Source organism: Bicyclus anynana, chromosome 12, assembly GCF_947172395.1.
Source record: "Bicyclus anynana chromosome 12, ilBicAnyn1.1, whole genome shotgun sequence".
NCBI lineage: Eukaryota > Metazoa > Arthropoda > Insecta > Lepidoptera > Nymphalidae > Bicyclus > Bicyclus anynana.
Genome location: NC_069094.1, coordinates 8,038,736 through 8,066,221, shown reverse-complemented (window position 1 = coordinate 8,066,221; position 27,486 = coordinate 8,038,736). Strand labels below are relative to the sequence as shown.

Below are 27,486 nucleotides of genomic sequence, written 5' to 3'. Positions count from 1 at the left end.
TTAACCAGCGAACACTACTTGGGGTATCCACAATGCTAAATGTACATGCCACCTATACACAAAAGATTTTAAGAGACCTGGTTAAAATATTATAGAAAGTGTATGTAGAAATAAAATACATCACAAACTTAGGAAATTATAGCACTTCCTAGTCAGAAATCAAGTGGTCTAAATAAATTCCTTGAGAGCACAATAACAAATATGGCTGGCGTTCAACGTCCCGTCTCGACCATAGACCATAATTTTCAAAGAGTAGCAAGATTTTCACAATTTTCACCATAGCCATTTTTTTTATAAACTGGCTTTACGGCTCAGAGTTCGAGTCTATTTGAGCCCACTATAGCATTCCATTCTACGAAATAAACTAGCTGGCTACATTCCACTTAGCGATCCTAACAGTCACCCAAATGACCCTCATGACTGCAGTCCCTGATGTAATTTATATAAAAAGGCGAATTAAAAAAGCTAATTTGTTTTTCAATTATAGGCTATACTTATTAAAAATTATATATTTATATAAAAACTATTAAACATGAGTAAATGACGTCTTCAGTGGCGTATTTGCCCCGTTCATTTGGATTAACTTAATACACCTAGAAGTTTGGCTAATGAAAGTAGAGACTGAAAATTTTAAAAAATCAGAGTAAATTTTAAAAATTCAGAGTACATTATAGTGCAAATATCGGAATAACTGAGTTTAATAGTTATAGTATAGGTAGTAATATATTGACTTACAAAAAATATTTTAAAAAATTATGAAAACGCATGTTTTTGTAATGTTTTAAATGATTCTTAAAATTTGGCGGGTGATTTCAGTCTCGAATTTCATTAGCCAAACTCTACCTTTTCAAATAGTTCAAATCTTTCACTTGTCGGTAGTTGACAAAAAATATTGATTAAAACTAGTATATGAATTAATACTATATAGCATTTTTGTTATCTTCTCTATAAAATAAATCTTTTTCTAAAATTCACTTTTCTACCGATTTATACTAACTACCGATTTTAGATATGTAGGTACTGCACTAACTGTCAAGTCGTTGAAAATTTGACAAATGACAATAATATTTGATGATTTTTTTGACATCTAGCTGTGGTTAAAAAGAAAAACGAAGATTGTTCTCGATTTACTCAAATTCAAATATTAGTTTAAAAAATTTAACAATGCTCTAAAAATCACCAGTTAAATGGAGCCTGCTCAATATCTGCAGCCATAACACTTTTTGTTTTGTTAAAAACTAATCAGGGTAATTAAGTTAGAGGTTATAAATACAGGTAGACTAAAACAGTAAAATAGCAAAATGTTTTGTTGGGGCAACGCAACTCACCATGAACTATGTATAGAACCTGGTTCTGACGCTCATGATTTAGTAAGTAATTATTTCTTTTAATACCCTATTAAAAATCTGTTTGTCTTAGATTCTCACATAAATTAGACAGGAATAAAAATGTCTCTTGTCAGCATTTTCTAAATCACAATGATAGGTATCGTAAAGTAGCATGTATGTTTATTAGATAAATTTATCCTCTATGTCTTAATACATCAGTCAATTTGTATTTTGTTCTTATGAAAGATTATTCTATCTAGAAAAATATTTACTATTGAGTACAATAATCTAAATATAAATTTCTCTCTATCAATTCTAAACTTTATCAGTTTAATAATACACTAGCCGACGTCCCGCGGTTTCACTGGCGTAGTTCCTGTTCCCACGAGAATATGACACAAATAATGTGGCATTCTAGTGGTAAAACCAAAGAATGTTCAAAATCGTTTCCGTACATCCAGAGATGACCCTCGACAACACCACAAACTTTACCTATTATATATTAGTGTAATATTTAATATGAAATTAAAAATGATGTCACATGGCAATAATGTTATTGCTTTGTGATGTCAATTTAAAATTTCTGGTGCAATCCAGCCAGAATGGGAACAGATTTACAATGTTTGGTTCAAGTAGGTATTCTAGGAACATAGTATTCACCTACTTACTTATCTGATAATATCAGTAGCAGCATAATGAACAAATGATATAATGGTTCAGAATCTATTGCCAGTACTATAATCGGTCATATTAACCCTAAGCCATCAAACCACACTGAAGCAGAGTAGTGGGTCAATGTATAGGAGTGAGGCCAGGTCCTGTAGTGAATCATTACAATAAGATTGATTCATCATTAACAACCCATATTTGGCTCACTGTTGAGTACGAGTCTCCTCTTAGAATGTAAAGGGTTAGGCTGATATAGTCCACCACGCTGGCCCAATGCAAATTTGCAGATTTCACACAAAATTCTCAGGTATGCAGATTTCCTCACAATGTGATGAGATTATACTGATGATAAGCTCTAGAATAGAAAAATAAGCAATTTATGTAAAAGTTAAAATATTCTAGTATTATTAGTATGTGTTTTATTTTGAAATTTTTAAGAAGTTTTTGAGTTTTTGAAGTTGAACTTCTAAGACAAATAGGTATTGATTCTAAGACCTTTTCTGTAGAAGAGAACAATTTAACAACTGAGCCATTGTGGCATATTAAGACTTAAAAGATTAAAGTTAGAATTCAGCTAAACAATAACTTGAATAAAAATATTTATTTATGTTCTCACTCTTAAACTGAACTTGAATAAAAATATCAATTTATGTTCTCACTCTCTCTATTAGGTAATCAAACCAACATTATCAAAATGGTCTGAGAGTAATCACATACAGTGTATTGAAGCTGGACAGTTTCACACCCTGTATCTGACGACTGCGGGCCACTTATACTCGTGTGGTAGCAATGAAGTTGGACAGCTTGGTAGAAGCACGGCCAAAGGAGACAAATGTCAACCAGGTATGATAAAGTGTGTGTCAGCTCTGACACAAATGGAGTTTACTCTTTCAGATTGACTGTCTAAATAGGTGTATATTCCCTCGCAGCATACACCTATTTTTTTTTGTTCCTACACCTATTTAGACAACAAAAATGACAGCGTTAGGTGAAAAGTTGCACATAATACGTTGCACACAAAAAAATAACGCTGTCATTGGTTAATTGAATTTTACTGCCCATATTTTTGCATCATCATGCCAGGGGCTGTACATAAAAAATCAATTCTTAAGGAGTAAACTCCAAAAAATTCTACAAAAGGCAGCCATATTCGTTGTCTATTCATTTGTGAATGACAACTATGAATAGACCAGCAATCTGACTAATATTTCACCTGCAAGATAAGAGTGTAATTTTATTTGCAATATGAGTACTTGTGTACTCTTTTACTAAGTACTTGTTGATTGCTCATTTCATTCATATAATTGTTTTATTTAATTACTAGTAGACACCTGCAACTCTGTTCCAGGAAGTAAAGAATTTTCTGGGATAAATATAGCTTTTGTGTTAATCCATACTGATTACCACACAAATTGGTTCATATGATTGAAAATTTAAATAACTATCAGACGCCGCGACTTCATCATTATCATCGTTATCAACCCATATTCGGCTCACTGCTGAGCACCAGTCTCCTCTAAGATTGAGAGGGGTTAGCTAATAGTCCACCATGCTGGCCCAATGCGAATTAAGAAATTTCTCTAGTATGCAGGTTTTCTCACAATGTTTTTCTTTGAGACACGTGATATTTAATTTCTTAAAATGCACACAACTGAAAAGTTGGAGGTGCATGCCCTCCGACAGGATTTGAACCCACACCCTCCAGAATTGGAGGCTGAGTTCATATCCACTGGGACGTTCACGGCTCCTCATTAACATGACGCGACTTTATTAATATGAAAATGTATTTCACAAATTCCACAGATTTTATCAAGGCCTGATTGATCACTGTACAAAAATTTATCTAAATCAGTTCAGCAAATTAGCAGATTTTTGTCAATGATCAGGTAATAGACATAAAGAAAGACTTACTTTTGCATTAATAATTTATTGATTGTATTTTGTACTAGAAGTCTTCAGAAATTATATGTATTAGTAATCAATGCATTGCATTTCAGTTATCATAGGTTACTATTACAAATGTAACTGTGCATATTTTGTTTTAGATTTAGTAGAAACATTCAAGGGCTGCGTAGTATCAGCTGTAGCATGTGGCCTATCGCATTCTATGGCGCTGGATGAATGGGGTCAGACCTTCAGTTGGGGGTCTGACAACATGGGGCAGCTTGGAAGCAATTTAGAAGGTCATGCACAGCTCAAACCAAAAATAATAAAAAACTTAGCCACTAAAAATGTCATACAGGTTGACTGTGGTTCCCACCATTCCGTTGCTTTATCAAATAGTAAGTACTACATCAAATTAATAATGCCCTGTAAGGCTTCTGCCCGAATAGTGCGTCGACGCTGCGTCATATTCCATATATCTTTAAATAACATTCCACTTAGAACTGTTATTTCGTCGAAATATGTGTGTACAAGTGTTTACAAGTTCACTTAACTTGTTTCGATCCATTGTTAATCCGTAATTAAGTCATTGTTGTCCTCTGGCGCTGCGACGTCTACATTCATCTCAACGCATGCCTACAATGTGTTGATCCATTACAATGACGCAACACAACGCACTAGTGAAGCATCTCCCTTAAAGGTTTAAATCTAATCCTAAACCTAAACACACTTTCACAAATTATAATTTTTAAAATGAATGAGTAGAAGTATTTAGAGTTAACGCATTCATCGGCTTAGAAGGCCGTTCTTCGGGAACCTGAGCAGTCATCAGTCCAGTCATCCGAGATCGTGAGTTAAAAAAGCCCATATCTGGCGTTACATACCGGGGTGTATATGGTATATTCTAAGGTTAAAGGCACACGATGCGTTGGGGCGCCGCATCGCAAAGATTTCACCGTATCAGCGGGCACACTAGCGGTGCGGCGCCGCAACGTTGTTATGTCGGAGCGGCACCGTAGCGTTCAGAGTTGAACAGTCTGTAACGTTCTTGCCTTGTGACGCATAAAGAACTGAGCGGTGCCGCTCCGACGTCGCCACGCATGCATTGACCCCTCCCCGCCTCGTCTCGGTTGTTGCAAGTCCGGTGCGGCGCCGAAGCGCATCGTGTGATATGCCACAGATATTTCTATGTAAGACGACACAGCGACACCGCTCCGGCGCCGCACCGCCGCCGCAACGCATCGTGTGCCCCCGCTCTTACTTTGCGTGTGAGCGTAAACATGAAAACGTGGTTAGGAGAGTTCATTTATAAATTAGGCGGCTTGTGTTAATAAACATTCAGTGAATGTTTTGAAATACAAAACCCTTTTCATGTTGAGGTTTAAATTAGCTGATCAACCTAAATAATTTACCATTTCCTGTTTACTATATGTAATAAGCTATAAAATGTATATGACAGCAAAACTTTGTCATGTACATTTCTTTCATACAAAAATATTAAAAAAGAGATTATAAATGGGGGGATGGGGCTAGGACGGTGATAAATAAATACATTACCTGCCAAATATACAAAAATTTCATTATAATCTGTCGAGCCATATCGAAGAAGTGCAACCACTAACATTGTGACCACAGATTCTCAGATCCCCGGACTTTGACCGATTGAGTTAAAGACGTCCTTGACCCTAAAATATATTCTTAGCCGAACTCTTCAAAAAACAATAAATATTGGTACTTAAAACAAGAAAATAAATCTTTTTGAATTTGAAATTGAACGCCCTTCTAATCCCACGATTTCGGTTCGTAATATTATTATTCAAGGCCGTTTGCATTACTGACATTAAATATATGTCTGAGAAAGTATTAAGTTGGTTGTATAAAATCAAATATTGTTGTTTAGTTTGATGAAAACACTTCATAACCCTCATCACGCCAACGAGATCGATTGACGACAGAGATGTCTGAAAGATAGTTATTTTTCCTTTAAATCTCCAATTTTAGATGGCGATCTGTACGCTTGGGGAGCGAACGTATACGGACAGTGTGGACTGGGCTATACGTCGAACAAGGAAACCACACCGCGGCCGATTACGTCGCTACTCGGCGTGCCCATAGCGCTGATAGCATGCGGCAGTAACCACACGTTTGTTATATCGAAGCAAGTATTGCGATTGCGGTCGTCATTTATATTTGTAATGTATATCTACCTATGTAACCTTATTTTATTTTACGACATATGGAGTGTGAGATTTTATGGATAAAATAAGGAATGAGTATATAAGAGGAATCCTGAACGTGGCGTCAGTGACAGAAAAATTGAGGACTAAAAGGTTAGCTTAGTGTGGACATGTAATGCGGAGGGATGAAAGTCAAATAAATGTTGAAATTACAAGTGGAAGGACACAAGAGGAGAGGAAGACCAAAGAAGAGATGGTTGGAGTGTGTGAAAGAGGAAGGGAGTGGATGATGAGTTGTCGGGTAATAGAGGTGAATGGAGGAGATTGACATATTATGCCGACCGCCACCTAAGTGGGATAAGGTACAGGAGATGAGGAAGTGTAAGATTTTTTTTCAAGTTGTATTGTAATATGCTGGGAGTTAGTTGTTCCTGGCATGTTACATATCAATAGGCATCTTATAGGCATTTTCAAGGCAAGCGCACTCAAACCTAGACCTCATCATTGCTTTCTACCAGGCATGATTGTAGTCAAGCGCAAGTCTATTCTGAATAAACTATAAAACTTTCCCAGCTACTTACCCAAAAATTTCCAAGAATTTTGATGATGTTCGAATTGTTGGCTAATTTTTTAAAAGGCAAAGAAAACATCATCACTTATTGACATTTTAAATAAATAGTTGGATTTATTTGAAACTAGCGAACATCCATTAAATAGTTCGCGTATAATTATGTTTTTACTATGTTCTGCTTCATAAAGTATGGAGTATGAATGTTAAAACAATTGTTTTTTTTTTGGCATTTAAAACATTAGAAAAAAAATGCAGTAGAACACTAAAGAAATATTGTTATAATGTTGGCAACCACAATCTGAAATAATTACTTGCCGACATAAATAAATTAAGCCCCAAATGCCAGTTATTACATTGGCATATTATGGGGGTTACCCATGAGACCGGAAGACAGCATTGCTGCTGCAGAAATAAGCATTACAGTGCCACGAATGAACTTTGCTACATAGAGTTCTTCTAGCTTGGCAACTTCGTTCGTAACACTCGATGGTCCGCGCGGGCCGGGGGGCGTGTAGCGTTGAATGAAAAACCCACGACTGATGCACCTCACTTCCCCGCTCGATTTCACACCCGCGCAGTCTTTCCTCCCGTCGCCCGCATATCATGGGAGTGTCATCAACGAACTATAATTTGATTGTATTTTGATATTTTATCTAGATCGGGTGCTGTATTTGGTTGGGGGAAAAACAATAATGGACAGTTGGGACTACAAGACCGAGAGAACCGAAATTATCCGACCCATTTGAAAACACTCAGAAACGTCAAGGTAAATTCTTATCAAAGTAATCGATACTTCAGAAGAGTTTGAAGTACTGTAAACATACTATACTTCACGCCAATGCTTCTGGCACACGCCGACATATATATGTAAAACATTATTCACACATAAAGATATACACTTCCCTACACCACCACAAACTACCTTCTTATAATATTAGTATAGATTAAATTTGTGATGTTTGGAAGTCCCTACAACAGGCCTATGTCCTGCAGTGGACGTCCATCGGCTGATATGATGATGATGATGATGATGATGATGATGATGATGATGATGATGATGATGAGATTTAATTTATTGGTCATATCGTCACACTAATCACACTAATATTATAAAGGCGAAAGTTTGTGTAAGTATGTTTGTTCCTCTTTTACGCTGCGGCTACTGAAGCGATTTGGCTGAAATTTGAAATGGAAATAGATTTTACTCTTTTACTTTTCATCCCGGAAAAATCCATAGTTCCTGCGGGATTTGTGATAAACTAAATTCCACGCGGGCGTCCGCTAGTTTAAAAGATAAATCTTTAATATTAAAATAGAAATATTCTTTAAATTAAAAAATAATTTTCAATTAATTTTAAAAATTAATTAAATATTCTTTTAATTTTTATTAATTCGTTTAGCTTTTCTATGAGTTATTAATGATTTTGATTGCAATGTTTATAGGTGTGCCATATATCGTGCGGTGAAGATTTCACCGCCTTCCTCACCCTCGACGGAGGCGTATTTACGTGCGGTGCCGGAGAGTATGGACAAACTGGTCACGGGAATACCAAAGACGAGCTGGTCCCTCGCAAGGTACACTGTGTTTTTTTTTATTTTAATCTGACCTTAAATGAGTTATCTCATAACCAGGTATGTATTTTCATTTTAAACTTGGAAAAATATATCACTATAATAGTGGGAATAGATGATGTCCACTGCAGGACATGGGCCTTTTGTAGGGACTTCCAAACACCACAATAGGGATTATGATTATGGTCTCAAATCGTGGCATGTTTCATCTGAATTCATTCAGTAGTTCCAGCGCGATGCTCGGTCAACAAAAACACGATTAGACAGACAGACAGACAGATAAAAAAATTACATAATGTCCTCCAACAAAAAGAAATCAAATATCTTCAATGTACCTACCGGTTACGGTTTTATTAAGTAAGTTTAGATAGATTTTTATTTAGATCCACAGCTAATCTCCTGTAGTATATAGTAGAGATTTGTGTTCTTTTTTGTATTATCAGTACCTGCCTAAAAACTAATTATAATCCACTTTAACGTAGAGTAACCCACATTTCTTAAAAAAAAAGAGAAAAGCCTCTTTTTTCGAAATCAGTACATTTTTTTCCCCATATAACCCAATTAAATTTGATAGCTATTGATCCCTACTATCACCCCTTAAAGGAATCTCTATATGTTTCCAGTGACCCAGTATAATGGAATTAAACACAAAATTGTGCATGTGTGTGCTCAGTGGAGTAGCTAAATTCAGATCACTTTTTGCGTTGATTTTGTAGGCATCTAACCTATATATAGTATAAACTATCATTGTCTGCAGGTCGTAGAGCTGATGGGCAGCACGGTGACGCAAGTGGCGTGCGGGCGGCGGCACATGCTGTGTCGCGTGGGCGAGCGCATCCTCGCGTGCGGGTACGGCGCGCGCGGCCAGCTCGGCTGCCCGCACATGGCGCTCGCGCTCGTGCCCACGCCCGTCGAGTTCACTCCCACCGACCACTCGCCCGTGAGTCGCCTTGTTACGCTTTAAGTGTTCATTTACACGAGCGGCGGCTGCTACCGACGTCTCGGCGGCATCCAACGGCAGTCGCAGGGACGTCGCCGACTGCAGTCGACGGCGGTCGTCGGTAGAGTTGCCGCTCGTGTAAATGAACCCTAAGGCTACACCATTGCGAAATTTGAAATAGGGTAGTTGAATCTTATCAAATTTAATTTATACAATATTCATTTCGTGTAGTACATGGAATAAGGATCCGAAATATATCGATATTAATTAATAAAAGTTAAGGATTTCTTATAAAACTTAACTTTCAACACAAAAACACTGTCGTCCATTTTGTGACGTCACAATGTTACTTGATGTACTGAACGTGAAACTAATTGTTAACTAATATTTTTATCAAACGCTCCGTTTGTAAAGGATTTCTTAACGTGACCTCATGAAACAGTTGAAATATAGACCATCATGGCCGACAGGCTTTTTGGCTCGTATTGTCAAAAAAAGTTATAAAATAATAACTATAAATAGATTAAAAAAAAACTAAAAAACACGCTTTTAGCCGCACTAAAAATTGCAATTGGATTTAGTGATATTTTATTCCGTATCCCATTCCGCAAACCCTTTATTATTTAATACCCTTGAACTTGGATGTCCGCCATGTTGGATTTAAATCACGTGATTCAGGAATACAAAAAAAAAATGTATTAGCTAGTCATGTATAGACTGAAATTAGAGCGTGTGCAAAATTTCATCCTAATCGAAGACCGAGGTGTGGGTTAAATTGACATTCCAAGATTTTCTTACATACATAGTTACAAGTGAAGCTAATATAAAGCGTGTAAAAAAACGGGTCGTCGGGTTGGGTCGTCCAACACTGCACTTTCAGGTACATGATTGTCACATTGGAACCCAACATTCCCCGGTTCTTGAATACATGATAAAAATGACGGGTTTTGGTTTTTCGTTATCAACCGCGCAAAGGCCCTTACATAGGATAATGATAACAAAATATATATTTACTTAATTTCATTTTATTATGTTCTTATATTCTTAAACAAGTATTTGCCCCTTTTTTATGCAGACTGAAGACACTTGGCAAGATAAGGTGAATATTAATAAACAAATAGAAATATGTATGTCATATTATTGTATGTTAGTAGTTCATAATTTTTTCCACAATTCCATCATGTTTATTGTTAAGTTGCATTTATTACTATTATTTATATTTACATTTGATTACCTGATAGGTTAATTGCAATCGCAAGAAATATTATGATTGTAATCCCCTACTTCATTAATAATTATGATTTAATTAAGTGCTATACATAAAGCTATTGTCATTGTTTTTTCTCTTGGAATGCTGTGTTCTCACATTTTTTTTTTTGCAATTTTTCTTTTGTCATATACTAACATTGGATTGTTCTTCATAGCCGAAGAAGAAATCCAAGCTGGACAGCAATGTGACATTCCGTAAGCCTTCTGGTGCTGGCCCCTCCAAAATTGATGTTGAGTTATCCCTTATTGACAATATATTATAATTATATGCTTCATTTTACCATCATTAGATCGTTTTCTGTAGTTATAGACATATTTAAATTTTTGTTTGTCAATTTTTGTATTTAATGGGTATTTTTTTAAATAATAATGATGATAATACAACTGAGTAGAAGTATTGATTAAAATAACCAATTTTCTTTAACAATCCTTTGCATGATGTTTGTAAATCATAAGTTTCTTAAATTGTAGTAGAGACCTTGTTAAGTATAATAGTAGCGTATTTTTAAATACACACGATTTTAATATTTCTGCCCATTTAACTGACACATTTTTTAATAAGAAGTTGTATTATTATACATTTGGTGTTTCTGAAAGTATAATCAGTTTTACAGATTTATAGGTAATTTACCTGACAAATTTAAAGTAAATATATAAATGAAATAGGTGCTCACTTGTTAATTAGTTTGGAAATCATTTAATATAGCATAATATTATCTATGGTCTAAGATCCGGCATCAGAAGTATATACCCTCATCTGTAATTTGTCAGTGATAAAAAAAAATGTTAGATAATATTCACAGTGGCACATTGCAAATAGATTGAATGCGGCAAAACACATTTTTCAAACGCAACTTAATACAGTTAAATTAAGCATAAAATAAGCTTTCATTTGACATATTAGACGATTAAATTACTAATTAGGGTATTAATATAACATTATTTTTTTAACAACTAAATATTCAACATTAAATTTTCTAACATTTTCAATTCTGTTGAGCAAAATTTTTTTACTAGTATAGGATTAATTGAGCAGAGAGAAGTAGATTAAATAAATTTAATAAAAAAAAAATAATCATTTAATATTCACCAGGCGAAATTTTACTAATCTATTTGCAATGTATCAATGTTACCATTTTCAATAATTTATTTCTTATCCCAAATTAATAACAGATGAGGGTATAAATTCCATATGCCGGATCTCGTACTATTAATATTGCCTACAAATCTAGAAAAGTATAAGAATATTACCTAAAATTGGATCGTCTTCATTAGTATACAAATTACGTCTGTATTTTTGTATCTTTACAGTTCCCTCCAGATGTCTTGAATGGCCCTATCAAAGTGTTCGCGGGCGGTGACCACAGTTTCTTGGTCATAAACAGTAACAAAACCATGGTTGTGGATTTCCGTCTCCCGGAGCAGAGGAAACAAATACTCACACTTAGTATGGCTAAGCTTAGCGCTTGTGAATTTTTCAAAAATGAGGATGTTGTCAATCAGGTTCGTAATTTGATTTTTAGACTATCTACAGTCTACACTAATATTATAAAGACGTAATACAGTGTAAACTCTATGTAACGTCACTCCATAGGATAGTTGACTTATATCAAATTTAATATAAACAATATTAATTTCGTGTAATGGAATATGGGTCCGAAATATATCGATATCAATGAATAAAAGAATTTCTTATAAAACGCAATTTAATTATCACGTATTTTTTAAATTTTTCCATTTTGTGACGTCATCAACACACTTGATGTACTAAACTTAAAAACTAATTGTTAACTAAAATTTTTGTCAAACGCTCCGTTTGTAAGGGATTTGTTATAGTGACGTCAAGAAACAGTTGAAATATAGATTCAAAAAAATATTAACAAAAAATTCAAAATTTCTCAATCTAGTAGAAAGATAATGAACTGTAATGTAGTTGACACTTTTTTAAAATGTGTCAAATACAAAACATTAAAAAAAGTGTCAAATAGCCTATTTAACAACAAACTCTCTTAAGCTACTTTACTTTATGATTCGTGACACTCACTGCTGCTCGTGTTGTTTTCTCTCTCTCTCTCTCTCTTTTGCTCATTTGTAATGTTATCATGATATATTTTTGCAGGAATTACTAGCTTATCTGGAGACGGTGTTTGGTTCGCTTGCTTGTATCAACGCCTCGTTCCTGTTGACTCAGAACGCACACTTCTGTTGCAATACTAAGACGCCGGGCGTGGACTTGACTAAAGCTGAGGAAGCTTTTACGCTTATTAGCCGTTTAGAAAACTCTACTATACAGGAACTCGTAAGTTGCTTATTTTTTGTGTTACATTATTTGACTTGCCAACAATATCATGATATGTAATTGTTAAGTCATTTCAATAAATAACAAAAAAACCATAGTCACATGTCACACTTAAAAGTGATTGAAAATTACATTGTTAATCCATAGACAATCAGTGGTGTGCACTTTGTTAACTCACTTTAGAAATGCACTGCCTACTTTGAAGACTTATTATGAGCCTGTATGGAAAAAGGAATTTTCCATTGTACAATTTGTACACAGTCATATTTCCTACCACCCTGTTTTTTTAATTCTTTAAAAGTTAGAGACTACAATCTCACCTGATGGTATAATTGTATAGGGATGTTAATTAGTCTGATGGTCCGAAATATAAATTATTATAATTTCGATTACTACACGACATCGTACTGGAGCGCTAAATCGCTAGGTCATTGTCGGTACGTTCAAATTAATTTCTCTTTCCTCAGTCTTGCACGTGTACGTGGTTACTTAGGCATAGCGATATTCTCGCTGTTTTTAGTCCAATGATTTTAGTACGAGTATATGACGCTTCTATAAGTGAAAAGTCATTGTTTTATACACAGATATTCAGCTACTTGACGAAGCAAGTGATAAAGAATGTGAAAGTGTCTCCACCTGACGCCGAGGCTCTCCGAATGTTTCTGATCCTGCCACTGTATCATGAGATGAGGAATCCCCGGCGCCATAATGAATTACAGGTGCGTTGGAATAATAAGAGATGATTAATTTTTTATCATCGATCTCCTACTAAAAAGTGGATGCACAATCAGCAACCTAGAAACGTCCCCACTCATTGAGTGCTTTAATTTAAATGCATTAATTTTAATGTAAAACCAAGCATAACTTTTTACTGAATTGTTCGAATTTGATATTTATTTTTATTGGAAAGGGTATATTCCAGATATGGTCCGTTATAAATTTGGAAAAAACAATTTTAACCCTAGGTGTACGAAAACAGGGGATGATTGCTTGTTTACCCATTAATCCATAGAGGCCAGCCAGGTTATCAATCCTAATGTGGGACTATTCCATCCAATTCCTGTGTATAGGGCACCCTTTATAAAATTCAACCCCTTTTAACCACTGGGGTGGGGGTTTAAATGGAGTGAATTTTTCTAAATCATTGTTTTATTTTTAACCGATTATTTTCACAGAACAACTTTTTTCCAACCGATCGTTTTTACAACTTAAAAAATGGCTGATTTTTATTTTTTAGACCAATTTTAACTCCTTTCAACCCTCTAGGGGTTGAATTACAAAAACTTTTGATTATTTATTTAATATTATACACATATTTAATATTTATTTCCTGATTTATGCACAAATTTTCATAATTATAAATTTAAAAATAAAAGATTTTCCTTGCAAACTTTCAACCCCTATTTATCCCCATCAAAAAGTAGTATATTGCTCCAAGATTCTATTTATCGCTATCCCAAAATTCATCCTGATTGCTTCAGCGGTTTAGCCGTGAAAAAGTAACAGACAGACTTACTTTCGCATTTATAATATTAGTATGGAAATGGAAGTATCAATATTTATAACTTGGTAACTTCGTTCGTAACACTCCCGATGTTCTTCGTTCGTCACTATCCCGCACGCACGCATTTCACACCCGCGCAGTCTTTCCGCCCGTCGCCCGCATATCATGGGAGTGTTTTCAACGAACGTGCCAGACTATAGTATGGATAGATTGATTGATAGTGTTTCGTTGTAGGGTCCATTCGCGGAGGCGTACAACAAACTGTCAACGCATCCTCAGCGCATAGTGCAGTTGTGGTGGGAGGCACAGTCCACGGAGTACTTTGAAATGCTAGTCGATATATTTAAGAGCGTCGTCGTTTACGAACTTATACAGCCAAGTGTGAGAGCGAGTAAGGTAATTATCCTACTTCCATTATTATTATTGCTTCGTCCATTTTGTGACATCAAGGTATTACTTGATGTCACTTGAGGAATAAACGTCAAACTAAAGCATGTCCAATTTTTTGCTTCTCTGAAGCTTGTTATACGGTTTAGTGTTTAGGGGCTAACGTGACGTCATAACACAGATAAAATGTAGACCATCATGGCAAGTTTTGTTTACTAGTTTTCGCCTTTCAGATTTTTATTAAAAAACATGATTTTTAATATTAACACCGAAAACACATATAGTAATTACCATCTCTGTATATAAAGAGATACCAGGAAAACTATGAATTAAATCATTTAGATCAGTTTAAAGCAAAAAATCGTACATCGTTTACGGGTTTACTAAGACGTGACGTCACAAATTAGACAGTATTTTTGGTTTTTTCAGTTTCTAAAGTAATCTTTTAATATTTTTTATTATAATTGATTTTATTAAAAGCGGTCGCACGGGACCTTATTTTTCACATTAAATAAAAACTATTTATAAATGGGCTTCCGGGATTCAACGTTTTTAGAATTCCTAAGACTAACTAGACTTTAAGAACCTAATGGTTTCAATTTCTATAACACCAATAATATTTTGACACACTTTTTTAAAATCTTTAACTGGTTATAACTTTTGCAATTGTTTATGGTTAGGCTTTAAAAATTTTGAACGTTTTTTCTAGACATAATGACGAGTCTAACAAGCTATCGTACGTATTCACATTAACATGGTTTTAAATACATTAATTAGACTTAGATTATAATTAAATATATTAAATTTTAAATTAATTATGAAAGTTCGTAAATTACTGATATTTTCCCAATTCCAGAGGTTATGCTTTAGTAGAAGTATTGTCCAGATATTGAATACGCTGACTGGATTGAATAAAATAAACTTCACAAATCCAAAGAAACCAAAAATACCTGCAGAATGCTTTTATATAGAGGAGTTGTGTAATTATGTGGACATTGCCACAGACTATATTGGTTGGCTTTCGGATCATGACGTAAGTATGTTCTGTTATTTTAAATAAATTACACAGGGAATCCATTGAATGTTAAGGTCTCATAGATAAGGCGCTGTGAGTGAGTGTGCATAATTCGAGTACTGCATTCTGTTTACAGTTTGGAACTCAGAAAAGCATGCATATTACGATGCTGCGTGTAGTTCAAAACTGTAAACAAAATGTGGTCCTCATGCACACTGAATACCTCACAGCACCTAGTCTATCTCTTTTCGACTACAAAACAATAGCTAAATGTCATCTTGAAGTCTGTCTGATTTTCTCGCTGGCCGTCGAATTTGATATTTTGACAGTCATATTTACAGATAATTTACGTGTGAATGTGTTATACGCGCCAATATTAACAAAATAGAAGTCACACAATTATAAATATTTTTGCAGTCAGTACATCCACACCTATGTAACTACGCTTTCCTATTCGACGTGCAATGCAAATCACTGCTGTTGAAAATCGACCAGCAGCTGCAAATGCAAATGGCCGTAAACCGCGCCGCCACACAGATATTCAGCCGTCTCTTCATGGATCCTACTTATGAGTATCAGCGCGACCAGTTTCTGATACTGTCTGTCTCTAGAAACCACATAGTAAGAGACACGATGCTCCAAATAAGTAACCACGACTCATCGCAGCTGAAGAAACCACTACGAGTAAGTTTGTTGCATTTTTAGTTAAGAGTATGGCCCTAATTTGAATTGGCATCGTATTAGGAGTTCCTCGAGTACGGGTGATATTAACATTTAGTATTTGTATTATTATAAAAAGGAGGATTTTTACGAAGTTGTTGCAACAGTGATGGTATAAATAATAGGGTATTCGGACTTGAGTTTAATTCTTTGTTAAGCAGCGTGAACACCGTCACGCTGCTAGTCGCGTTAGTGATCTTGTGCAATAATGTTGTGTTGTAATTATTAATAATGTTTATGTTGTAATTATTGATCATAAATTGTTTAGTCCATGTCAACATGGAGAACATGTCGGGCAGGGGAGGTGAGTGGTAATGAATTGTAGAGGAATCCTTTAAACCTACACCCAAGGTTACAAGTCCTGGGACCTGCTCGAGGTGTTTCCTCTACCACAAAATGATGGTACAGTCATTGTCGCTACAACCCGTCAAGTCATAATCGTCGTCAGCCTTTTTTAAGTGGTCCTTTTCAGGTGGGTCAGGCTTCCTCTTTAATAATAAAAGGGGATTTTGAGCTTAGACCTAGCACGCAACTTCAATGCGAGTTGGCTTTGTGAGCTTGAATGGAATTTACTATAAGATGACCGGCACTGACGGTTTTTTTTTTTGGAAAAAAAGGTTAATATTTCAGAACTCGAATCTGAAGCCGCATTGACCGCCACCTGACCAAGTTGATCAGTTCAATAACGTCAGGCCATCATAGTAAAACACCTGTTTTAGGTAGAATTTGTTGGCGAGGAAGCAGAAGATGCCGGCGGTGTTAAAAAGGAATTCTTCATGTTGCTTCTTAAGGAAATCTTCGACCCCGTATATGGCATGTTCAAACAATCTGAAGAGACCAATATGATTTGGTTTTCCAACAATCCGTTTGAAGACGACGTCATGTATTACTTGATAGGTAAGATATTATTGCTTATTCAGTTATTATATTATTATACTGGTAGTATAAAAAAAAATATTTGAAGTTCTAATATTTTTACGTATTGTCTTTCTTTAATACGAATTTTCGCTTGCAATTTGTGTATTTTGACAATTAGTTTATTTTTTCTCTTTGTTTGGTCTACCAACAGACATACAACTAATACAATTATTAAACATAAATGCAAGGAGCAGAAAGATAAAATGCAAATCTATTTATAGGTAAACACCGCACCTTAAACAACTATTCTAAACTATTAGGATACTTAATCTAAAATACAGAACGGTTAAAAAAAATATATATAAATTATTTAAACTATACAACAGAAATCCGATTACTTATTACTTAATTCTAAATTTACCGATTTACGGAATTCGGCTAAAGAGCCATTATAGTTTTATTTCGAATGACGTCCTAAAAGTTATTACTTTTGTATTCTTCCGTAACAGTACCTTTTTCTAGACTTAAAAATGGTTCCCTATCTCCCTCACAACATAAATTCGAAATTTCATCATTACCAATGCGTGTGAACGCGTAAAACACTAATATTTGTATTTATAATATTAGTCCTATACTACAGTCCTATTAAGTGTGAATGAGATTAGCAATTTATACCCTCATTTTTAATTTTTTTTGTTGGTAAACAGTACCTGCACATCGAGTAGGGCTGTAGTATAGTTAATTCGACTTGCTAACTTAGTAAACTATTAATAAAACGATCGCTTTAAAAATTACCTAATTCAATTGTTTCTATTTTGCGTTTGTGTGTATACATATATATTGTATAAGAGATTACATAGTGTTGCCACTGAAAAATCGGTGTTGTTTTGTTTTAGGTGCCATCTACGGCCTGGCTATATACAATTCTATTATTATCTATGTGCCCTTCCCTTTGGTTTTGTATAAGAAATTACTAGGAGAGAGTGTTATGCTTGACGACCTGTCAGATTTGTACCCCACTTTAGCTAATAGTCTCAAGAGCTTGCTGGAATATCCTGACGAAGATGTTGAAGATGTAAGTTGCGTGACAAAATGTCCATTAATTTTTTTTTGTATGTTCTCCTGTAGACGTTTATGTCCTATTCAGCTTGTACATTTTTTTTGTTGAGAAAGCTGATCATATTAAATTTAATTACATATTGAGATGTGCCTAAAAATTTGGTTTTGAATACAAAGCGTGATGAGAAATATGCAGTTTTTAACTGAATTCCAGAAAAACGGAGGTACTCAATTCCACTTAGTTAAAAGTTTTTGTCTGCTTTTACACCGATGCTTCTAAGGTTACTCGATCTATTTGTATTAAATCAAGGTGATCCCATAAAATTAATCCTAACTACACATTCTCATTCGACACTAAATTTATCTATGCATTCAAGGAAATCTTGAAGCATTTGTTTGAGAATTTATTTTATTGGTATCGTGAACTGAAATGGTAATAATTTTTTAAAGTAAATCCTAAAATAAAGACGAATTACTTTGTAGTGGTGTTGGAAGTCTGTTTGTTGAAGACATTTTTTCAATCTAATATCATAAATACACTTTAATGTTACATAGACATGATTCATTACGTACGTTACGATACGTAAGATTCATTGCGCAAAATGCTTTTTCAGGTTTTCAGCCTATGTTTTGCCGTGAACACCGAAGTTTTTGATCAGATCCAAGTGCATCCGTTGAAAGAGAACGGCGAGAATATACCCGTGACTCATGAGAACAAGGGGGAGTATGTCAATCTGTATGTTGAATTTTTGCTCAACAAATCCGTGGAAAATCAATTCAAAGCCTTTAACCAAGGATTTCAAAAGGTATTATATTATACGTTTTACAGGTTACACTCTTAAATCATCCTTTAAGTCTTAAATATTAACTAATAACTAACTAAGTGGACGCCGAGTTTGTTTACACAAAGTAGTTAGTTTACAAGCACTTTGAAAAATCAGGATTGACTAATTGTAAAGGCTCTACCGGTTCGGAAGGTAGGTTCTGCTGAAAAGAGCTGTCAAGAAACGACTTAAGACTACACGACATTAATACTTTTTAAAGAAATACTTTTTAAAGAAATCATACAGTATTATATTTTACAATTGACAATTATTGTTGTTGATCATGTTGAATATAGAATAGCATGACGCTAACTCTTTACCAAGAGCCTTTTATAGCACTCATCATCATCATCATCATATCAGCCGATGGACGTCCACTGCAGGACATAGGCCTTTTGTAGGGACTTCCAAACATCACGATACTGAGCCACCTGCATCCAGCGAATCACTGCGACTCGCTTGATGTCGTCAGTCCATCTGGTGGGGGGTCGGCCAACACTGCGCTTACTAGTGCGGGGTCGCCATTCCAGCACTCTGGGACCCCAACGTCCATCAGCTCTTCGAACTATGTGCCCCGACCATTGCCACTTCAGCTTCGCAACTCGTTGAGCTATGTCGGTGGTTCTTTTTGGTTTGGTTTTTTAGCACTACGCTACAAGAATAAAATGTTTTTGATTTGTTTGCTTGTTAGTTTTTTAAGCGCTAATCGGATTCTGATATTTCAAACCTGATTCGGAAATTTCTTTTTGTGTATGAAGCATCCTGAAGAATATTCGTTGTAGGATAGGCTATTCAAAATAGGCTAAGTTCTAAACAAGCAAACAATTTTAAAACTTCATTTTGTCCGAGATATCGGAGCTCATTTTAATCATATATTAGTACGAGTATATGATTAAAATGAAGTCAGATTAAAATAGATCAGTCACATTAAGGACCATCAACGTTAATTAATATTTGTATACTTCATATGATATGAATAAATTAGTTTTTTTTATCACTCCTTTCAGGATACAACTGCTATTAATATATTATCTGGATAGTGATATAAAGTTATTGTAATTTTAGGTATGCGGTGGTCGAATAATCAAATTATTCAGATCGCACGAGCTCATGTCCGTAGTGATCGGTAACGAAGATTACGACTGGGACCTTTTTGAAAGCAACTGCGAATACAAAAGTGGATACGTTGCCTCTGACCCACAAGTCAGGTATGACTTTTTTTTTCAACAAGAAAATGCTTGACATTTCACTTGATGTTAAGTGGTGATTTTGATTAGTCATTGGTTTTTTGGAACTTAATATTTATTGCTTTCCTCCTTTATGATAGTCACAAAATTATTGAATTTAGATAGTATTTTTTTTGATGTCACATTACTTTTGAGCTCACAGCCTAGCAGCCCTTCGAACTGTGGCATTTTGCCAGCCCTGCCAGCCTATAGTTACGTCACTGAATCGTGGCGAGTCCATTCAACCCAAGAACTACTGTACTGACTGAATCGATTTGTGGTACGTCTCTACCGCTACGGTGTTAGTTAAGAAATTTTAAATTCATTTTCTTGATGAAACGGGATTTTGTTATTTTTTTTCGCTTTCGAAAAATGGTGATAAGTGAAATTCTAAACTTATTCATGTCTAAGTCATCGTGATACGAGTAGTTTCAAACACGCCTTACTTTGAAATAAACAAAAAGTACATAATTTTTTAATTTATATATTAGGCTCAAAGAACTAATCATGTTATTTTTTTATGTATGGTATATACCTATTTCATTTTATATATTATTTTTTAATATAATTTGTAGATGGTTTTGGGAAGTGTTCCACGAGCTTCCGACTGAAGACAAGAAAAAGTTCCTACTGTTCCTGACTGGAAGCGACAGAGTTCCTATCCAGGGGATGCGTGATATAAATGTAAGGGTTACTTGATTTTGAGTATCAATATTAATAAATTGATAATTCAATATTATAGGAAGGTGGGAAGCAATCTTTATGACGTTTCGGAACATCGTGTGTTAAGTTGCGCAATACAAGATTTTAGATGTCAGCGGTAACGTATTACCTTTTTTCACTGTAATCGTTTTAAAGTCAGACAAAAAATATCAATGGGGAAATAACGCTCTCTCTTTCATTTTGTTGGTCCAAAGAGGAAGACGAAGACATTTTGCCTATCTTCTCTTCATCTTCTCTTGGTGCCAGTGCGTCCAAGAGAACACCCTGTAGTGGGCAATTAAAAAAGGCTGATAATCATGATGTATCTATAAAGATAACATTGTTCACAGATAAGAATCCAGCCAGTGGCAGACGACAGGTACTTCCCAGTGGCTCACACGTGTTTCAATCTGCTCGACCTGCCGCGGTACAAGACCAAAGAGCGCCTTAAATACCACCTCCTGCAGGCTATACAACAAACGCAGGGCTTCTCACTTGTTTAGATTTACCATACACCCGATTACCGCTTTTACGATTTTGGTGAAACGGCCTACAAAGACCTCTAAATGTTTGTACATTTTTACTTGGAAAGACCTTAACATTGCGTTTACACATTGGCACTCATACGCAAGCACAGATTTCATATTTTTGAAATTTACATTTAAAAATGCATAAATACCTAATAAACCAAAATAAAATACAAACAAAAAATACCTATCTTACAATTTAAACTATCTTTGAGTATTATTCATATTAATTTATTATGTCACGTGAGTTTTAGCCATTTTTCATAATAAATTAATACTTACAAAAAATACCATTCATAGTTTGTATTTTATTCCAAATATTAACTTTGAACTTTATTACTTACTGATTGCAAAATAATATATTTTTTTATCTTACACATGCCAAAACTACTGATTACGAAAGTTCTCTCTGACCAAATTTGTGTGCACTGAATGTGTATTGGTATTCACGAATTTTGGTTTATTTATTTGTATTGCTATATAAGTTTGGTATTTAAATTAAAATCAAAGAATTTTGTATTTGCATTTGAAATATTTATTAAACAAACGCAATAATGTAGGCACATCCATTTTTTATAACCATGTCAGAAATGTGAATTTAAAACTGATCTTCCATCGCGTGACAATAGTTTAAAACTCTTTTTTTAATAATTTACATATTATCAGTAGGCCTAAGACGCGCGACATATTTCGTGAACTAAACTCAGACCAATTACCATTGGACTTGTATTGCACTCAAATTCACCAACAAAATTGTTGCTTTGCGAGAGGGACGAGGTAAACTGACACATCGAGAATATTTAACACCAATAAATATATATCTTGTCCTTACACTACACATAACCAGAGGCGTCACTAGCTCTCGTAGCACATCAAGTTACCACAACAGTCTGTGTAGCAAACTAATTCCTTTGCCTATATTCAAAAGGAAATTTCAAAAATTTGTCTGGAACACTATCAATTTGACTCTTAAATCAGAACTGTAATAGTTTTAGTTTGGGAAGATAGATGTAAGTTATGTAACTGTAATTACACGGATAAAATTAACTTTATGGATGTAAAGGTAAACAAAACAAAAATAAATGAACACAACCTTTAGAAAATTTTAATCGCGAATTTATGATAAACCCCTGAGATCGCGGCGCCCGGGTGCTACGCACCCCTTGCACTATAGGTAAAGACGCCTCTGCACACAACTATTTTAAATCGTAATACACACACGCATAATTTTAACACAATAAATCGATTTTATAGACGCAGTTTGTATAAACACGTTAGATCGTGATTATACTTATACTTTTGACAGAAGGGTAACGTCTAGCGAGGCAGGTCCTATGGTAATTGGTCTGAGGGACATAATGACATATAGAGCTCAACCGGAAGTACTGCTCTCTCTTTCGTAGTGATGGGATGAAAGAGCTATATTTCCGCTATTGGTCGACGATGTCTTTTTCTCTTTACTTCACGTCGTGGCGCGTATCTTAGGGTCTACTAGGTAATAAAAATAGTCAAATTTTTACATTTAAATATTATCACGCCCTAAACGCCATTTGCAAGCACGCCGTTGTAACTTATTCTTATCTGTTGGTAGAAATAATTAATCGTTAAAAATGTTACTTTTTAGGAAGTTAATTAGGGACAATAAATTATATTTATCTTACTTCTTTCCAAAATCAGGGTTTTTTTTGGATCTAGGTGGCGATGCCACACGGATTCGATTATTCACTTGGTTTTAAACCAGTTAAATAAAAGAAAATCAGACTGATGTTAGGTTTTTGTGATAAATAATGTTTGTTTTTTTATTCCCATTCAATTATAATATTTTTTAGCTTTTGTTTATTATTTTCTACTTTTAATGTTTTATGTTTAAAATTAATATGTTTTATCTTGTATATATTTTATTTTGCTACTAATAAATAATACTCTCATAATAGTGTGAATATATATGTATTCTATTCGACAGTATACAACGTAATATAATAGATTCAACGTTGTAAAAGAAATTAAAAAAAAAAACAAAGGGACGAACGACATTTTTTATGAATATTTTGGTTCACAAAAGTAAATGAGAAATGGCTCTTTTGACCTAAAGAATCATAATCTTTTTTCTCTGTAGCTTATTTACTTTGCTGGATATTTTTTTTTACTTTGATGATTGTTTATTTGACTGCTGCGAAATAATGTTCGATTCACGGTTTATCTTTAGGAAATCAAACAAAATGAGTAAAAATAATTTGTCTATAAATATTAAAAATTATATTAATATATAATTTAAAAAAATTATATTAATATATATTTAAAAAATTATATAATTTTAAAATATTTTAATTTAAATAAATTATATTGATTATAAATACAAATAGCAAAAAATCAATTATCTAATTTATATTCATTATTATCATCGTTTTAGGTAAGTTTGTGTAGACTGCTCCGTTTTGAAATTGGCTATAAACTAAAATATATAACGAGATCTCATGAGGTCAAATCTACGTTGGCTAGATCAGTTAAATTACTTGTTAAGGTCCGTTTATATCTACAGACACAGTGCTTCACAGACAAGTAGCGTGGCAGACACCCACAGACACCGTATATTCACACTGCCCAGCAGGTAGCTAGAGACACATACTTTTCTTGAGACTTTTCATGAAAGAAGTCCCCCCAGACGCGGCGTTAATGTCTTAATGACGTTCTATTGTCATTTGTGTAAGGCGCTGTCAAATTTAGTTCAGGTTTCATGAAAAGGACATGACAGACATGAACCGCACAGACAAAATAGTCTTTCCGTGAATACTGGCCGGGGCGCGGCCCGTGTCTGTCAACCCCTGCGCGCCCGCGTTACGATTGATATAAATAAACACTATATAGAAGAATATTATTTTGTCTGCCACGGCACGTGTCTGGCACGCTAAATGTCTGTAGATATAAACAGACCTTCAAAGTTGCATTTGCGCAACTTGATCAGATCCGTTTGATATCAAATTCATTGCATTATCTGTGTCAAACTGACGTTTTTCTGGAGATTTTACATTAGTTGGACACATTTTGTGTCTAATCTCGAAAAACTGTGAGTTTGACAAAGATAATACAAATATTAGAATGAATTTACTGTCAAACGTATCCGATGACATTCACGTAGATGCCGTCTATTAATATAAAATCAATACATTCAATCGTTCCATAGGTAATATTTTTTAGTATCGATTGATAGATGTTTTTTTGTAGATGGTTATATACGTACCTACAACCACTATCAATTTAAATAAAATAGTTCATGTCAAAGAACAGTCATAGTAACTCGAATACCGATTTACATTACGATTATTCTCGCTCTGCTTTGTCGACGTATTGACAGCGCGCATTTTCAAAGACAGATGTTTTCACATGCGTATTTCACTGTTTGACAACCAATGTTAAACAGTGAAATACACATTTGTAAAGGTGGATCACTATGGAAATAATGAAATCAGCTTATTTTCCCTGTTGGTCAATATTATTTCGTCTAAGATTCAATTCAAATTCATTCCTATAACGTTCTGAAAGTTTTCCAAAAGTGGGCCTATTTTCGGACTTCTCCTTCACGCTGAAATATCAGAGACTTTTATACCATTTGAAGCTTTTTATTAGTCGTTGAAACAAAACGATAAAATTTGTTAATACTTAATTATCATGTTTTTGTTTTATTAAATATATTTAAGGAAGCTTTTAAATATGTTAGTGTTGCCATTAAATATAATTTAATTAAATTATTAACGGATACTACTGTGATAAGTACTAATAGGGTTTCGTAGATATGAGGTGTTTGCAATCAGTCCAATTCATCACATATGCATGTATGTGTATCTAAATTGTCTACCTGCAGGCCAATTCACTAACTTTGCCGTATGTTAGTTGACATATACGAAATTAAGATCATGTCATCCGGCACCTACTTTGATACTATACTAATATACTTTGTGGATATCACACACTAGGTAATTCAAACAATTTTTCAAATCGGTTCAGTAGCCTCAGAGCCTATTCAATGCAAACAAACAAATAATCAAATCTTTCCCCTTTATAAAATTATTATAGATACAATACGAGTATATTATTTAAAGGAGTTAAAATGACAAAAATCTTCGAATTTTTCGTTTGCTTGGTATTCGATACGCGTACTCACAGCATAAAACAATTTTGAACAGCTATTGTATTAGGTCTTTCTTTACCTATTAAATTGCCGTTTTGTAAAAAAAAAAATAAACGAATTTTTCATGTATTTTTTATTTGTATTAATCGAAGTAATCACCCAAGCAATCAATGCATCTTTGCCAACGCAGTGGCAGTTAATTGATGACCTTTTTAAAGAAATCAGCTGGACGGCAGGTAAATTCTTCAAAGACATTTTGTACTGCCACTCGGGTAGGTATTGAATTTTTTTCTCGTCAAGGAGTCCAAAATCTAAAATCAAATCTGTTATCGCCGCGTTGCAACGACACCGCCGCTTTTAAATTTACATGCTTTCAATAAATAGTGTAGAAATAGTAGTCTGAGACGGATATGACGGATATGATCTCGTGTTGGCTTCGGTGTGCTCGTGGCGTTCGAGTCGTCTACATCTCTTGTTGTGTAATTCTTTATGGGTTACTTGGGATGGGTGGGGACAGTGACTCGAGTGGGAAAGAGGAGTGTTAGATATCTGTCAAAGGCGCCTTTAACCCTACACACAACGTTCACAAGTGCGTGACTTCACTCAAGGTCATTCTCGGCCATTCTAGGGTCTTAGTTTGGTTACAGTTTCATTTGTTAATTGAGTTGTCCTGACAAATGTTGTGAATCATAACCTTTGTTCGACATTAGTTTTCTTATTTTTGTAATCACCAATTGACAATTGAGTCTGCTAAAAAATCCAAAATCAAAAATATCCAAATTCTGGAAAAAGTAAAGTAGTCTGAGAGCTTCCAACCCCAATTCTTGCAACTTGGAGACCATCTGCTGTGCAGTATGAGGTCGCGCGTTGTCGTGCAGGAGCAGCGGAGAGGAGCGTTTGACCGATTATGGTTGGAAATGTGCCAGCTTCTCCATCATTGTGTTCTGTTCTTCACAGTACACATCTGCAGTAATGCTCATCCCGTTTGGTAAGAAGCTGTGATGAATCACATCGGCGCTACACCACCAAACAGTGACCATCACTTTCGAGGGATAAGTTTTCGTTTAGGACATTGTTTAGGTGCTGAACCAGGATCCAACCAACTTGCTCAGCCTGTTAAAAACATTAAGCGTTAGAAGCGTGCTGCGTGGTTGTTCGGTACATTCAAGATGACGAATAACTGATAAGTTTGTACACGTCAAATCATGTAATGGCGTCAACGTGCTGCTATGGTTACTCGTGGCATAACTTACCGTACGTCGCTAACATCCATCCATCGTCGCTTACCAATAGACTAGAAAAAAAAAATTGAAGTTTAAAGAGTTGCACACGTACACGTTCAAAGCTTAAAAATTTTACAGCGTATGTTTTGAATACAATAGATATTTAAACATCGTTTCTCTGTACAATATTTATTGGACAATAGCAAGATGTATCCTGTGAAACGTTGTATTTGACACTATATGTATACAGGGTATCAAGATAGAAAAATTTGAAAAAAATGTATAATTTGGTCACTCTAGGATTTTTTGGAATATTATTCAATTTAGTTTTAGGTAATTAGGTGGTGTATCTACCATTTACGTTTTATCCATTAATTATGGGACACCCTGTATATATATAATTCTCATGTATCATGTAACGTAAATTAAAAGTTGTACATATGTACATAACATAATATTTTGACTGTATTTAGCTTAGCTATTTGGCTACAATTGTTTTGAAGCATTTATCAAATCACTACGAGCTATCGGTGTTAAGGTCTGGTTTGTACACAGTGTATGTCATTGTATGATGAATATAATATTTTCCTAGCAATGTGTGTTTTA

General features: G+C 34.7%; 1 protein-coding gene across 2 annotated transcripts; it reads left to right on the top strand.

Moving 5' to 3' along the window:
* Positions 1 to 1,076: 1,076 nt before the first annotated feature.
* LOC112042858 (probable E3 ubiquitin-protein ligase HERC4) lies at positions 1,077 to 27,475 on the top strand. Of its 2 annotated transcripts, XM_024078039.2 has the most exons (20): positions 1,077 to 1,370; positions 2,669 to 2,840; positions 4,043 to 4,279; positions 5,883 to 6,039; positions 7,287 to 7,395; positions 8,073 to 8,204; positions 8,959 to 9,141; positions 10,566 to 10,640; positions 11,722 to 11,913; positions 12,530 to 12,709; positions 13,294 to 13,428; positions 14,448 to 14,609; positions 15,457 to 15,633; positions 16,033 to 16,299; positions 17,055 to 17,232; positions 18,090 to 18,268; positions 18,867 to 19,058; positions 20,142 to 20,284; positions 20,878 to 20,986; positions 21,355 to 27,475. In XM_024078039.2, exons 1-20 carry the CDS (start codon positions 1,302 to 1,304, stop codon positions 21,505 to 21,507), a joined length of 3,201 nt encoding a protein of 1,066 aa, XP_023933807.2. In that variant the 5' UTR covers positions 1,077 to 1,301; the 3' UTR covers positions 21,508 to 27,475. The 2 variants fall into 2 exon arrangements, with proteins under 2 accessions (XP_023933807.2, XP_023933810.2); XM_024078042.2 differs by lacking the exon at positions 10,566 to 10,640.
* Positions 27,476 to 27,486: the final 11 nt, after the last annotated feature.